We start from the raw sequence: 15,429 nt of genomic DNA, 5'->3' as shown, positions 1-15,429 counted from the left end.
ACACCTGCTATTTCCATTACATAGACTGACCAGTTGAATCCAGGTGAAAGCTATGTTCCACTGTTGATGTCAATGGTTAAATCCACTTCAATCAGTATAGATGAAGGGGAGGAGACAGGTTAAAGAAGGATTTTTAAGCCTTGAGATAATTGAGACATGGATTGTGTATGTGTATCATTCAGAGGGTGAATGGGCAGACCAATGATTGAAGTGCCTTTGAATGGGGTATGGTAGTAGGTACCAGGCGCACTGGTCTGAGTGTGTCAAGAACTCCAAAGCTGCTGGGTTTTTCATGCTCAACAGTTTCCCATGTGTATCAAGAATGGTCCACCACCCAAAGCACACCCAGACAACTTGACACAACTGTGGGAAGCATTGGAGCCAACATGGGCCAGCATCCCTGTGGAACACTTTTGACACATTGTAGAGTCCCTGCCCTGACAAATTGAGTCTGTTCTGAGGTCAAAAGGCGTTGCAACTCAGTATTAGGAAGGTGCTCCTAATGTTTTGTACACAATGTGTAGACAAATGATGTGTGCTGATAACCATGGTCTGCATGACATGTCACTAGGACTCTCCTAATGTTTGGTATACTCGGTGTATGTATAGACTGCAATTTATTTTTGAGGCAATAAAGAATTCCATACCTTGACAAACACATTTCATCATATTCATTTGAGGCCCAAACTCGTGATGTGAGAACATTACCAATCCAATTCCTAAATGTTTTTGCCTCAGATTGTATTATGACAGTTGACCTGCTGTTCACTGTCATAACACATGGAGAGGGGCTGGGTGGTTGTTTAGTTCTCTCACCATCTGTCATCAGCATCTTCTGGAAGACAAGTGTGGCCTTGCTTTGCCTGTTACCAGTTTGGACCCTTCCCTCCCAATGCAGCTCCAATAAACATGTTCACAAGGTCACCCTAATACCCTTACTAACATGTTTTACCCACTGTTCCCTAACAGGGAACCCTATGAACATGTAGTCCATTCATAGGCACAGTAGTTTTCTTACCAGAGAAGGAACTGTCAGGAACAGCATTATAGGAATGTCAGTAACTAACTAAACAAAATGAATGTACTGGACAGTATGCTGTTTCAGCAAGGTTTGCAAAGTTTGCAATACACACTAGTTGACAATGAAAAAATCAGTATGAACAAAGGGAACTGAATGATTTAGATAGATTTAAGTATTTATTTTAGAAAGTACACCATGTTACAGTACAACGCCACATGAAAAACACATCCCCAAAAAGCAATAACTCATCTTCACAATCTCCCACATGGTCCTCGTTTTTCTGACCTATCAAAAAAAGTCTGGGGATGGTTACTATGGCCTGGTTCCAAAGCCTCACAGAACACCCTCATCACACGACTAAAACTCACATTACTTTAGCTTTACTAGCTACAATAGAATAGTGTGAGAGGATTCAGTGATGAAGTCCAACAGCATTCTATCGATGTCACACACTGTGTGTATTGAAATATGCACTTTGCTATCAAATGAAAAGAGCTAAGTTCTTATTTTTACATCTGTGCAAAACTATTCACACAATTTACCTTCCTACGATGACACATATAGCTAACTTCCTGCAATTCTACACATTTTGCCATTGGGCAGAGAGAAAATATTGCAGTTTTACAGCTACTTAATCTCATGTTATTCTACACATGTTGCCACAGTGAGTTGCATTAGCATTTTTATAGCTAATTTCATGCTTTTCTACACATTTTGCCATGAGGCTGAGAGAAAACATTGCAGTTTAACAGCTAATTTTCAGTAATTCTAAAAAACAAATTGCCATGGTTTATGACGTGTTCATATGCTATCTGGGGAGGGGAGGCCAGTTGGGGAATGTTGTATTTATTTATTTATTTATTTTATTTAACCTTTATTTAACCAGGTAGGCAAGTTAAGAACAAGTTCTCATTTACAACTGCAACCTGGCCAAGATAAAGCAAAGCAGTTCGACACATACAACAACACAGAGAATAAACAAACATACAGTCAATAATACAGTAGGGGGAAAAAGTCTATATACAGTGTGCAAATGAGGTAGGATATGGGGGTAAGGCAATAAATAGGCCATGTTGGCGAAGTAATTACAATATACCAATTAAACACTGGAATGGTACATGTGCAGAAGATGAATGTGCAAGTAGAGATACTGGGGTGCAAAGGAGCAAGATAAATACATACAGTGCCTTGCGAAAGTATTCGGCCCCCTTGAACTTTGCGACCTTTTGCCACATTTCAGGCTTCAAACATAAAGATATAAAACTGTATTTTTTTGTGAAGAATCAACAACAAGTGGGACACAATCATGAAGTAGAACGACATTTATTGGATATTTCAAACTTTTTTAACAAATCAAAAACTGAAAAATTGGGCGTGCAAAATGATTCAGCCCCCTTAAGTTAATACTTTGTAGCGCCACCTTTTGCTGCGATTACAGCTGTAAGTCGCTTGGGGTATGTCTCTATCAGTTTTGCACATCGAGAGACTGAAATGTTTTCCCATTCCTCCTTGCAAAACAGCTCAAGCTCAGTGAGGTTGGATGGAGAGCATTTGTGAACAGCAGTTTTCAGTTCTTTCCACAGATTCTCGATTGGATTCAGGTCTCGACTTTGACTTGGCCATTCTAACACCTGGATATGTTTATTTTTGAACCATTCCATTGTAGATTTTGCTTTATGTTTTGGATCATTGTCTTGTTGGAAGACAAATCTCCATCCCAGTCTCAGGTCTTTTGCAAACTCCATCAGGTTTTCTTCCAGAATGGTCCTGTATTTGGCTCCATCCATCTTCCCATCAATTTTAACCATCTTCCCTGTCCCTGCTGAAGAAAAGCAGGCCCAAACCATGATGCTGCCAGCACCATGTTTGACAGTGGGGATGGTGTGTTCAGCTGTGTTGCTTTTACGCCAAACATAACGTTTTGCATTGTTGCCAAAAAGTTCAATTTTGGTTTCATCTGACCAGAGCACCTTCTTCCACATGTTTGGTGTGTCTCCCAGGTGGCTTGTGGCAAACTTTAAACTACACTTTTTATGGATATCTTTAAGAAATGGCTTTCTTCTTGCCACTCTTCCATAAAGGCCAGATTTGTGCAATATACGACTGATTGTTGTCCTATGGACAGAGTCTCCCACCTCAGCTGTAGATCTCTGCAGTTCATCCAGAGTGATCATGGGCCTCTTGGCTGCATCTCTGATCAGTCTTCTCCTTGTATGAGCTGAAAGTTTAGAGAGACGGCCAGGTCTTGGTAGATTTGCAGTGGTCTGATACTCCTTCCATTTCAATATTATCGCTTGCACAGTGCTCCTTGGGATGTTTAAAGCTTGGGAAATATTTTTGTATCCAAATCCGGCTTTAAACTTCTTCACAACAGTATCTCGGACCTGCCTGGTGTGGTCCTTGTTCTTCATGATGCTCTCTGCGCTTTTAACGGACCTCTGAGACTATCACAGTGCAGGTGCATTTATACGGAGACTTGATTACACACAGGTGGATTGTATTTATCATCATTAGTCATTTAGGTCAACATTGGATCATTCAGAGATCCTCACTGAACTTCTGGAGAGAGTTTGCTGCACTGAAAGTAAAGGGGCTGAATAATTTTGCACGCCCAATTTTTCAGTTTTTGATTTGTTAAAACAGTTTGAAATATCCAATAAATGTCGTTCCACTTCATGATTGTGTCCCACTTGTTGTTGATTCTTCACAAAAAAATACAGTTTTATATCTTTATGTTTGAAGCCTGAAATGTGGCAAAAGGTCGCAAAGTTCAAGGGGGCCGAATACTTTCGCAAGGCACTGTAAATACAGTTAGGGGATGATGTAGTTGGATGGGCTATTTACAGAATGGGCCATGTACAGGTGCAGTGATCTGTGAGCTGCTCTGACAGCTGGTGCTTAAAGTTAGTGAGGGAGATATGAGTCTCCAGCTTCAGTGATTTTTGCAGTTCGTTCCAGTCATTGGCAGCAGAGAACTGGAAGGAAAGGCGGCCAAATTAAGAATTGACTTTGGGGGTGACCAATGAGATATACTTGCTGGAGCGTGTGCTACGGGTGGGTGCTGCTATGGTGACCAGTGAGCTGAGATAAGGCGGGGCTTTACCAAGCAGAGACTTGTAGTTGACCTGGAGCCAGTGGGTTTGGCGGCGAGTGTGACGTGATTGCCAGCCAACGAGAGCGTACAGGTCGCAGTGGTGGGTAGTATTGGGGCTTTGGTGACAAAACGGATGGCACTGTGATAGACTACATCCAATTTGTTGAGTTGAGTGTTCGAGGCTATTTTGTAAATTACATCGCCAAAGTCGAGGATCGGTAGGATGGTCAGTTTTATGAGGGTATGTTTGGCAGCATGAGTGAAGGATGCTTTGTTGCGAAATAGGAAGCCGATTCTAGATTTAATTTTGGATTGGAGATGCTCATTGTGAGTCTGGAAGGAGAGTTTACAGTCTAACCAGACACCTAGGTATTTGTAGTTGTCCAGAGCCGTCCAGAGTAGTGATGTTGGACAGGCGGGCAGGTGCAGGCAGCGATCGGTTGAAGAGCATGCATTTAGTTTTACTTGTATTTAAGAGCAATTGGAGGCCACGGAAGGAGAGTTGTATGGCATTGAAGCTTGCCTGGAGGGTTGTTAACACAATGTCCAAAGAAGGGCCAGAAGTATACAGAATGGTGTCGTCTGCGTAGAGGTGGATAGGAGACTCCCCAGCAGCAAGAGTGACATCATTGATGTATAGAGAGAAGAGAGTCGGTCCAAGAATTGAACCCTGTGGCACCTGAGTGGGAGACCTTCCCAGGCAGTAGCTTTCCCAGCTCACAAACTAGAATCAGGGCACCCACTCCAACAAGGTTAATTGACCCACAGTCCCACACCATGACATGATATCATTGACGTGACGTGCAAATGAGCGTTAGAAAACCGATTGCGCAAATGTCACCATTCTGAATATTATTATTATTATTTTTATTTTTTTTATATTCTGTGCGGGTGCCCCATGCCTCCCCTGACAAGATGCCGCCCTGGGCAGCTGCCCATGTCGCCTATGCCTAAATCCGCCACTGCACATTGGCTACGGAGAGCGTGATCACACAGTCATCCAGAACAGCTGATGCTCTCATGCATGTTTCAGTGTTACTTGCCTTGAAGCGAGCATAGAAGTTATTTATCTTGTCTGTTAGGCTCGTGTCACTGGGCAGCTTGCGGCTGTGCTTCCCTTTGTAGTCTGTAATAGTTTGCAAGCCCTGTCACATCCACCGAGCGTCGGAGCCAGTGTAGTACGATTCAATCTTAATCATGTTTGATGGTTCATCAGAGGACATAGAGGGATTTCTTATAAAATCCTTGAAAGCGGAAGCTCTACCCTTTAGCTCAGTGCGGATGTTGCCTGTAATCCATGGCTCTGGTTGGGGTATGTACGTACAGTCACTGTGGGGAGGATGTCATCGATGCACTTATTGACGAAGCCAGTGACTGATGTGATGTACTCCTCAATGCCATCGAAAGAATCCCGGGGTATATTCCAGTTTGTGCTAGCAAAACAGTCCTGTAGCTTAGCATCTGCTTCATCTGACCACTTTTTTATTGACTGAGTCACTGGTACTTCCTGCTTTAGTTTTTGCTTGTAAGCATGAATCAGGAAGATAGAATTATGGTCAGATTTGCCAAACTGGCCAATATTCTCAAAACGGATGGGTATAGCTGCGTACTATTAAAGTTTGTTTTCATGTTTTTATCCATTCTGGAATACTAATATTTCATTTAGTTTGATGCTTAGAGGAAGACCCCACAGCTCAGCCCTAGAATAAACAACTGGGGCCTGTAATTCCATTGTAAGAAATAATAAATCATTAGCAGAAAAATTGGCAAGGAAACACAAACAGACAGTACTTTAGCTGTGTAGCATATTCAAATCTCATCATTCACAGCAACACACTACTGGAAATTGAAGAAACATTGTGCGGGCAAAGGGGTATAATAGAACAAAAGGATATGTCACAACTAAATTATCCAGTTTTTATGACCTATTATAAACTGGGTGGTTCGAGCCCTGAATGCTGATTGGCCAAAAGCCATGGTATAACAGACCATATACCATGGGTATGACAAAACATTTAATTTTACTGCTCTAATTAGGTTGGTAACCATTTTATAATAGCAATAAGGCACATTGGGGGTTTGTGGTATATTGCCAATATACCATGGTTAAGGGCTGTATCCAGGCACTCCGCGTTGCGTCTAACAACGGGCTAACAACAGCCCTTAGCCGTGTTATGTTGGCCATTTACCACACCCCCTCGGGCCTCAATGCTTAAATCTACTATGCGTCTGTGTCTCTCTCATCCAATCACACGGGTCTGTGGATATTGTACAAAACTGAGGATTTTGTACTTTTGAAAGAAGAAGAAGAAGAAGAGGTCATTACATTACTCACGATATAGCCAAATAATACCATAAAGGTGTCAAGAAATTACATCACATTTTACTCGTGAGATGCCCATTTATCATGTGTAAGAGTTGACGCGTTACCTCAGACTTTAATTGAATGCTAGTGTGCATTCCCCTTCTGTCACTGTGTCCCACAGAGCCATTGATGAACCTTTGGTTTTAGTATTTGATAGTAACACATGTGGAATGGATTTATAAAGCATGGTATCACATGTAATTGGGTTTCCCAGAGAGTAGACAACCAATAGATGTGTGTTTCCCATCAGCAATATTATGGAGTCTGATCATGAACAAAGATGGACTTTGCTCAAAAAAGAAAGTTAAGCTGCCAGTGTGCTGGTGATTCTTGTCACATCACTGAGCATAACTGGCGTGCCCTGTGAGTTTTTTATGACCATAACACTTCCTGCCGAGATCGAAAATGCACGAGTTTAAATAAAGGTGCTTTTTTCTTTATGCAGAAAATAAATTGACAGAGAAACAGCCACATAAGGGCCCGTACACATGCACACAACTACACACAAACACACATTTATGGGGATTGGCTAATAGAGTGCAGACTGTCCCTCTGGTTCTATTACAGTAATTAGCCAAAGACCTAGCCTAAGGTATGTACATGTTTGACATGTTTTTTATGCTTCACATACATTTTAAATAATTGTTCTGTGTGATATTATCTGTATCTAGGTTACATTTCTGTATCTACTGTAGGTTACAGTTTTGTCATCTGTCCCCTAGTGTACTCACTGCACTGTGTGAAATAGGAAGACAGCCTGTCATTGTCAACATGAGTGTAAGAGCTGCAGGGTGGCCTACATGCCAGCCAAAACACTTGTAAGAATATCCTCTTTGCTTGTTCTCTCTGTCTTCTGGGATTTTAAGTGTGTGTTTCGGGGGGAAATAAAAATGTCACTTGCTATTAAGTGTTCTTCCACCCATTTGTTTTCACAAGTGCTCTGCCCGTCTGAGCCTTCAGCAGTTAGCGTGTAATGTCTCCAAAGTCCTAGTGACATGTCATGCACACCATAGTTATCAGCACACAGCGTTTGTTTATACACTGTGTACAAAACATTAGGAACACCTTCCTAATACTGAGTTGCAACCCATTTTGCCCTCAGAGGAGACTCAATTTCTCAGGGCATGGACTCTACAAAGTGTCGAAAGAGTTCCACAGTGATGCTGGCCCATGTTGACACCAATGCTTCCCACAGTTGTGCCAAGTTCTCTGGATGTCCTTTGGGTGGTGGACCATTCTTGATACACACGGGAAACTTCTTGACACACTCTAACCAATGCGCCTGGGACCTACTAACATACCCCATTCAAAGGCAGTTAAATATTTTGTCTTGCCCATTCACCCTCTGATGGCACACATACACAATCCATGACTCAATTCTCTCAAGGCTTAAAAATCCTTCTTTAACATGTCTCCTCCCCTTCATCTACACTGATTGAAGTGGATTTAACAATTGACATCAACAGGGGATCATAGCTTTCACCTGGATTCACCTGGCCAGTCTATGTCATGGAGAGAGGATACCTTGTCAGTTGGACAACTGAATGCATTCAACTGAAATGTGTTTTATATATTTAACCCAACCCCTCTGAATCAGAGAGGTGCGGAGGGCTGCCTTGAATGAATTCCACGTCATCGGTGCCAGGGGAGCATTTGTTGTTGGGGCTTAACTGTCTTGCTCAAGGGCAGAATGGGTTATTTTTCCACTTTTCTGGCTCGGGGATTCAAATCAGCAACCTTTCAATTACTTCCCAAACGCTTTTAATCAATAGGCTACCTGCCGTCCTGTAAGAGCAGATGTTCCTAACGTTTTGTACACTCAGTGTATACATAGCTAATACCCTGAAGTGTCAGTCACAACTAGCTAGGAAAGACATAGAGCCATAGCTTTGTGTAATAATATCGCCATCACTAACATGGTTTGACACAATGAGAAGTCACACTCAGAGCACCATCCCTCTACAGAGAAGCATAGCATTAAGCATAATGATTATGGCTCTAAATTGCAGGAGAAAGCTGTTACATGTGTTTGAAAAAATGCTAAATTCGGCCATTTACAGACTGGGGGCATAGCCCCCATATTGACCACCCCCAAGCCATCCTCACATACTTTGTGTCCCCTTAGATTTTTGGGGCGTGCATGACACCCCTATGTGCAGACTATTTTTCTTCGTAACTACAATGTAATAATTGCATTACACGTTTCCTCGATTGAGTTACAATTTAAAAAGCTTAAATAATTTTTCGATTCGTAAATTAGGCCAATTGATGATTGCGTTTCAGTCTGTTGCACGGCTCTTACGGCAGTTACGGTAGAGAATTCCTCCACTTTTTTCCCGAAGAAGTCTCGGTCAATTAGTTTAGACAGTCAGGAGAGCTTGAAGTCAGTCTACTCCTCCAATGACAAATTAAAACACCCATTACTCCTACTTCGATCTGTGGGAATCCCGGCGGAGTTTTGGATTTATTTAAAAACATGGGATTTGAGTTGGATCGGTTTAAAGGGGCTGTGGACCCAGATTTTAAATGCAATTTGTGTAATAAAGTTCTAGAAGACCCGCTCACTACTCCGTGTGGTCACGTCTTCTGCGCAAGCTGTGTGCTGCCATGGGTTATCCAGAAAAGCAGCTGCCCCGTCAAATGTCAAAGGATCTCCACGACAGAGCTGAACCACGTTCTCCCTCTGAAAAACCTGATTCTGAAGCTGGACATAAAGTGTGACAACCATGCCAGAGGCTGTGAAAAAGTGGTAAAGCTGCATCATCTAGCAGAGCATGCCGAGATGTGCGATTACTCACCGGCCAAATGCAGGAATAAAGGATGCAAGGAGGTGCTCAATCTGAAGGACATGGATGCCCATATGCGCGAATCGTGTGATTACAGACCGGTCGGGATATGCGACAGTGGATGTGGCTTGATGCTCATCCACAAAGAGCAAAGATTAGACACCCATTGCTGTTTGAAAGCCATGAAAGCACATAATAGTGCATTACACGGGAAAGTGGTCAACTTGGACAAAGAGTTCAAGAAGCAATCATTGAAATCAAGCAAAAGAGAGAAATCACTTCTTGCTCAACTCTCCGCGGTGCACAATGAGCTACAAATGACAGCGCTGAAGTATCAGAAGAAATTCACTGAATACAGTGCAAGGATCGATTCGCTGACTAGGACCCTTGCTCCCCCGTGCAAGGTAAGAACGTTTCAAAAAGCACGCTACGGAATTTGTGGCTATTACAAATAGTTACTTTGTTTGTGATTGTCCATAGTTCTATGTTACCTTTTATCTATAGAGCGCGCGTACTTTTATTATTTTCACATCTGCTCTACTTTTTGGCATTTTCCGTTACTTATGATACGTTTGTATAAACCATTTTAAAACTTTAGTGGTCCGATGTCTGCCAGGTTAAATCATTGACCAGATAGACTTTGAGTCTCCTGTGGTCAAACACCGTTGCATTAGGCCTAGTCTACTACTAATGGTCAAAAGTTTGTTTATTTTCCTCAGTTTGCCATACATAGGCTATATAGGTTAGTTGCGGCTTCCGGGTGGCGCAGTGGTCTAAGGCATTGCATCTCAGCACTAGAGGCGTCACTACAGATACCTTGTTTCGAATCCAGGCTGTATCACAACCGGTGATTGGGAGTGTCATATGGCGGCGCACAATTGGCTCAGCGTTGGCCGGTGTAGGCCGTCATTGTAAATAAGAATTTGTTCTTAATTGACTCACTTAATTTTTTGTCTTGCCTATTCCCCATCTGAATTGCACACACACACACACACGTCTCAATTGTCTTACGGCTTAAAAATACTTTTAAATAACCCCTTCATCTACACTGATTGAAGTGGATTTAACAAGTGACATTAATAAGGGACCTCGATTCACCTAGTAAGTCTATGTCATTGAAAGATATGTCCTTGATGTTTTGTACACTCAGTGTATATCGCATATATTTATATGCTAGTCAGTGCATCGTTTTTGCCATGTTCTATAGCCAAGTATTGTACTCAACACAGTGGACATACAAGGATAGAGGCCTCCCTTCTGGTCAGCTAGGGAGAGGTTGAAATGTTTATGATCTTGTATAAGTCCATATCAACCCATGGTGGAAGAACAGGTAAGGTACACTACAAGCATTCTGAATATAAGGGAACATACACACCAGCCTGGTCTCATAGACTAGATGTAACATAGTAAGGGTAAATCCAGAAACTCAAATTAGTATGATATGTTATGTTTGGTATGGCTACATAAGACAGAAGGTTACTTAGTAGGGTGGGTGGGCGTATAACTTGAACGTCTAGCAACCCAAAGATTGCGTGTTCGAATCACATCATGGACAACTTTAGCATTTGTCACCTGTTTCAGGAAACTAGGCATATGTCACACTTCACTACTTCACAGGAGAGCCATTTAAAAGTACATTTTTTTTTTTATCAAATTGAGTTTTTGGGAAGAAATGCCTTCTGGAACAGGTGAACTTTGATGCGCATTCATAACAAACTTTTATGCCATCTTACGAATACAATTGTTAAATTAGCCCCGGAAAAAGTGAGCAACCTTCCCGCTAGCCATGATTGGCTGAGATAGTGAGTGGGCTGGACATGCCGAAAGATGAGTTCGGATTGGTCTGCCATGTAGCACGCTTCTGTCTATAATATGAGCTGGTCAGTATGTGTAGGTAATGCTTTCGAACGCTGCTTTTTTGAAAGATATCACATAGTAGAACTGCATAAGTGTTGCTCTCCACATTCTGGAGGACCGAATTTTGAAATCAGTGGAATTAGAGTATGATAGCTATGGAGATGGAGAAAATTCTGTTGTTTGATTGCAAATATGCAGACAGAGTTGAAAAAGAGAACACACAGAAGGCTGTTGTATAAAAAACCTGTCTCCGAATTACTTCTTCAAACTAAGGGCAACCATGGCATCTGTGACAGAGAAGGAGAAGCGTCCATCCATGTATACGGACGGGTAAGAGAGCCTACCCAGCTAGCACAGTGGATCTGGCCCAATTCTGGCTGAGAGTCGGGCTACTCGGCTGAGAGTCAGACTCTGCCGATGTCATGTGGCCCGAGTCTGGGCCTCCTTCAGCAGTAGTACTTATGGCTAGAGTGCGGGGATAGAGCTCGGGCCGATTCCAGTGTGAGTTATCTGGCCCACATGTATTACTTGGGGCTCGGGCTGATTCTGGTGAGAGTTATCTGGCCTAAATGTATATATTACTTGGGGCTCGGGCCGTTTGGGGCTACTCTTTGGCAGATGATTACACAGTTTTTTTTATAATTATCATTTCATTAATTATTTTTCCATATTTTCTCATTGTTTCTGTGATCAAAAATACAATTAGCATTTAAATGAAATTCTTTAAGAGTCCTGTGTAGTATTTTTGTATTTTGATACTTTGTGCTGGGCATTAAACACTTAGTGGCTGGAGCCTCCCGAGTGGCATAGCGGTCTAAGACACTGCATCGCAGTGCAAACTGTGTTGTTACAGATGTTGGTTCAAGACCCGTGTTGGCTACGCCCAGGAGACCCTTGAGGTGATGCACATTTAGGGGAGGGTTTTGTTGGCCAGGATGTCCTTAGCTGGCCAGGATGTCCCATCTCGCAACTCCTGTGGCGGGCCTGGTGCATGCACACTGACACGGTCACCAGGTGTGTGGTGTTACCTCCGACACAAAATGTTTTTTTTTGTGGATGGGTATAATTTGTATGTATAAAATGTATAATAGTAATATTTAAAATGACTAAATCGGAAATTTTGTATGCATTTATTTAAATTAGTATTGGGCCGCTTCTGGGGGGATTCTGTTAAGATGCCGGCAAAGTCGGCTGAATTCTGGTAGATGGAAATGGCCCAATGTACTTGGGCCGATTCTGGGCAGTCATTCATTTTGATTCCGGGCTGAGTATGACACCCAATTCAATCAGTTCTGGCCCCCGGAAAAGGGACACTTCTGGGCCGAATCCTCATTGCTAGCTGGTTAGCTAGCTACATTTTCAGATATTGCATGTTTTTAATTTTGCCAGAAAGTTATTTTCATTTCAAGTTAAAGTGCACTGTTAGCTAGCTAGCTAACATTAGCTGGCTGGCTAGCTAGCTAACATTACGTGTATGATCTGATATTTGTATCTCTAGCATTGCTAGTTATAGCCTAATGTTAGCTAGCTAACATTGAACCTGGATGGTTAACTACCTGCAGATTCATGCAGGGTAGTAACGTTATGAGTTGGGATTATGATTCATTGTTTAGCTAGCTAGCTACATTATGTTTAGGTTCATTGTTTAGCTAACAAAACACTCCATTATGCAAGTAACTATTTCAATAGAATGTTTATGATGTCACTGCAATAACTGTTGATAGACATAGCTGGTAAATTCGCTCTGGCTATCTACTCTGATTTCAGAGCACTCTCATCTGAGTGTACCAGAGCGCAGAATAACTGACAAATTTACAAATGCTCAACACCCATTGAATATGGCTGGTGTGAGTAAACATTGGCAAAAAAGCGTAATCCAATTTTACCAGCAGCACTGTTGCAGTCACCAACACTCTGGATAACATAAAAACAACCTAAACAGCTCTGATAGGGCGAGTAAGATGAAGTAGCTAGCCAACGTTAGCCAGTTACCTTGGGTGCTTGACTGCTGTTGTTAGGTCAGAACGCTAGAATCAACCCTACTCCTCGGCAAAAAGAGTCCAGTGTGCACTCTGAACGTGCCGAGAGCGAAACACTCTGAATTTACGAACGGACAATCTGACAACGTGTTTAAGAACGCTTAGAGCACACTTTGGCACTCCAGATTAAATTTACAAAAAGACCTGTAGTTTAAACCAGCCTTTAGTCTTGAAATATTTGGTTGTTTAGTACATAGCCTCACACGTGAATCTTTAACGAGATGGGTGGGGCTAAAGCTTAAGAGGGTGTGAATGATGCTGAATGGGTGTAGACAAAGAAGAGCTCTCAAGTAGGTGTCCCAAAACATTAAATTGTTCCTAAATTGTAGTGTATGATATACAATTTTCTATCTCTGAGCTTCTATATTTATCCAATGTAAAAAAACACAATTTCAATTTTGCTTCATAAGACCAAATCGAGCCGGTCTGTCACCTTTTTTAGTTAGCAACTTTTTAAAATTAGCAACTACTTACTACTTTTTAGCTACTTTGTAACTACTTAGCATGTTAGCTAACCCTAACTTTAACCCTTTAACCTAACTCCTAACCCTAACATCTTAACCCCCACCTAGCTAACGTTAGCCACAACAAATTGGAATTCGTAACATATACACATTTTATTCGTAACATATCATACGAAATGGATGATGAACATCCACAAATTAATAAATACAATACCATACGAAACATAACATATCATACTAATTGTAGTGTCCCAGATGTACATTTACTATCTTATGTCTACGCTTGAGTCCAGGTTGGACAGATATGTTAGTAGTGGGACTTGTTTAGACCTTTACCTAGTGTTATTGTGTTTTCTCCCCTTGCTTTTGCACTCTTTTTAAAAATGTGTGCTGCACCCCATTACCACAGTATTACTTGATACACTATCAGATTTGACGACTAACATGTTTTTTTCAGTCTGGTACCAGAAAGAAATTAAGATGACACTTTCAAAACACTTTACAGATTCAGGTTTCTTATTTAGTACTGTCTATTCAATCCTTTGAAATGCACTGTACAAACTCCGTTAAAGTGGATGAACAAAGAAAGTTGTTCTCCTCCTTGAAGCTCTAATCCCTGGAAAACATCTCCAAATGAATTATTTTTCAAATTATCCATGAAAGAAAAAGAGGAAGCTAGAAAAAAAATAATTATGTGGATGATGTGGTTAGTTTAAAAGGCTTTTTCTCTTCAGATTTTTTTTCCAGATTCAGTCAAGCAGTATGAACAGGATTGCTTGGAAGGTAACATCAGTGCACATGTGGCAGTATCAAACAGAAAGACACAAGTGGAATGAACTGTTGGAGTCGGGCGACATGTAGACTGTCGCTGCATTGCAAATCTCAGCGAACCAGCGTCTGTGTTTTTACTTGGGCTAGTTCAGGTCACGTGTTATCAGATCTTCTGAAATCAGATTCAGGCTCACATATTTGCTCCCCAATCGACTGCCATAACAGGAGAAATATCAATGGTGACAGGTAACCTTCTTTGACTGCTGGGTTTGGAACACAGAATCTCAGCCATATTGAAAAATGTACAGGAAAACATGGCATAGGCCAGCTTTCCAGTGCTGATATACACCTGCCTTCTGATTGACATGGACACTAATACTGACAATTGTGGCTGCTTCACGTGATGTATTGTTGTCTCTACCTTCTTGCCCTTTGTGCTGTTATCTGTGCCCAATAATGTTTGTTACATGTTTTGTGCTGCTACCATGTTGTCATGTTGTGTTGCTACCATGCTGTGTTGTCATGTGTTTCGGCCATGCTATGTTGTTGTCTTAGGTCTCTCTTTATGTAGTGGTGTCTCTTGTCGTGATGTGTGTTTTGTCCAACATTTTTATTTTTAATTCCAGACCCCGCAGGAGGCCTTTTGCCTTTTGGTAGGCCGTCATTGTAAATAAGAATTTATTTTTAACTGACTTGCCTAGTTAAATAAAGGTTAAATAAATAAATAAATAAATACATAAAATGTACAGAACTGAACAGAATAAGGAAACTGGCAAAGATTGACTGGGCTGAATATGGGATGTGGTCTTTCTCCGTGATCCTGTCATAAATAAGGCTACATAGGTTAGGTGAATGCGAAGCAAGATCAACATTGTCTGCAATGATTGGCGTCTGTCTGTGGGATTAGTGTCTGTGTGGCGTGACATGCTCACTCCACTGGTTTTAGAAGTATTCAGTCCTCCGTACACATTGTCTTGTTTCTCAGTTCCTACAGATGTAGGCTATCCTTACAACATATAGTATAAAAGGAAG

General features: G+C 41.6%; 1 protein-coding gene across 3 annotated transcripts in view; it reads left to right on the top strand.

The window, feature by feature from the left end:
- The window catches only part of LOC110494603 (E3 ubiquitin-protein ligase PDZRN3-B), a 562,549-nt gene that overhangs the window by 418,876 nt on the left and 128,244 nt on the right, over nucleotides 1-15,429 (top strand). Inside the window, exon 1 of one of the 3 annotated variants that reach the window (XM_021569817.3) lies at nucleotides 7,273-9,670. The exons of the other annotated variants lie outside the window; for them this stretch is intronic. Within the exon in view, the coding sequence (XP_021425492.3) occupies nucleotides 8,957-9,670 (714 nt within the window). The 5' untranslated portion in view covers nucleotides 7,273-8,956. Of the gene's footprint in view, nucleotides 1-7,272; nucleotides 9,671-15,429 lie in introns of those variants that run through there. 3 annotated transcript variants of the gene reach the window in all.

The sequence above is a fragment of the Oncorhynchus mykiss genome, chromosome 17, assembly GCF_057628025.1.
Source record: "Oncorhynchus mykiss isolate SJ-2025 chromosome 17, ASM5762802v1, whole genome shotgun sequence".
NCBI lineage: Eukaryota > Metazoa > Chordata > Actinopteri > Salmoniformes > Salmonidae > Oncorhynchus > Oncorhynchus mykiss.
This window is presented reverse-complemented; position numbering and strand designations above follow the sequence as displayed.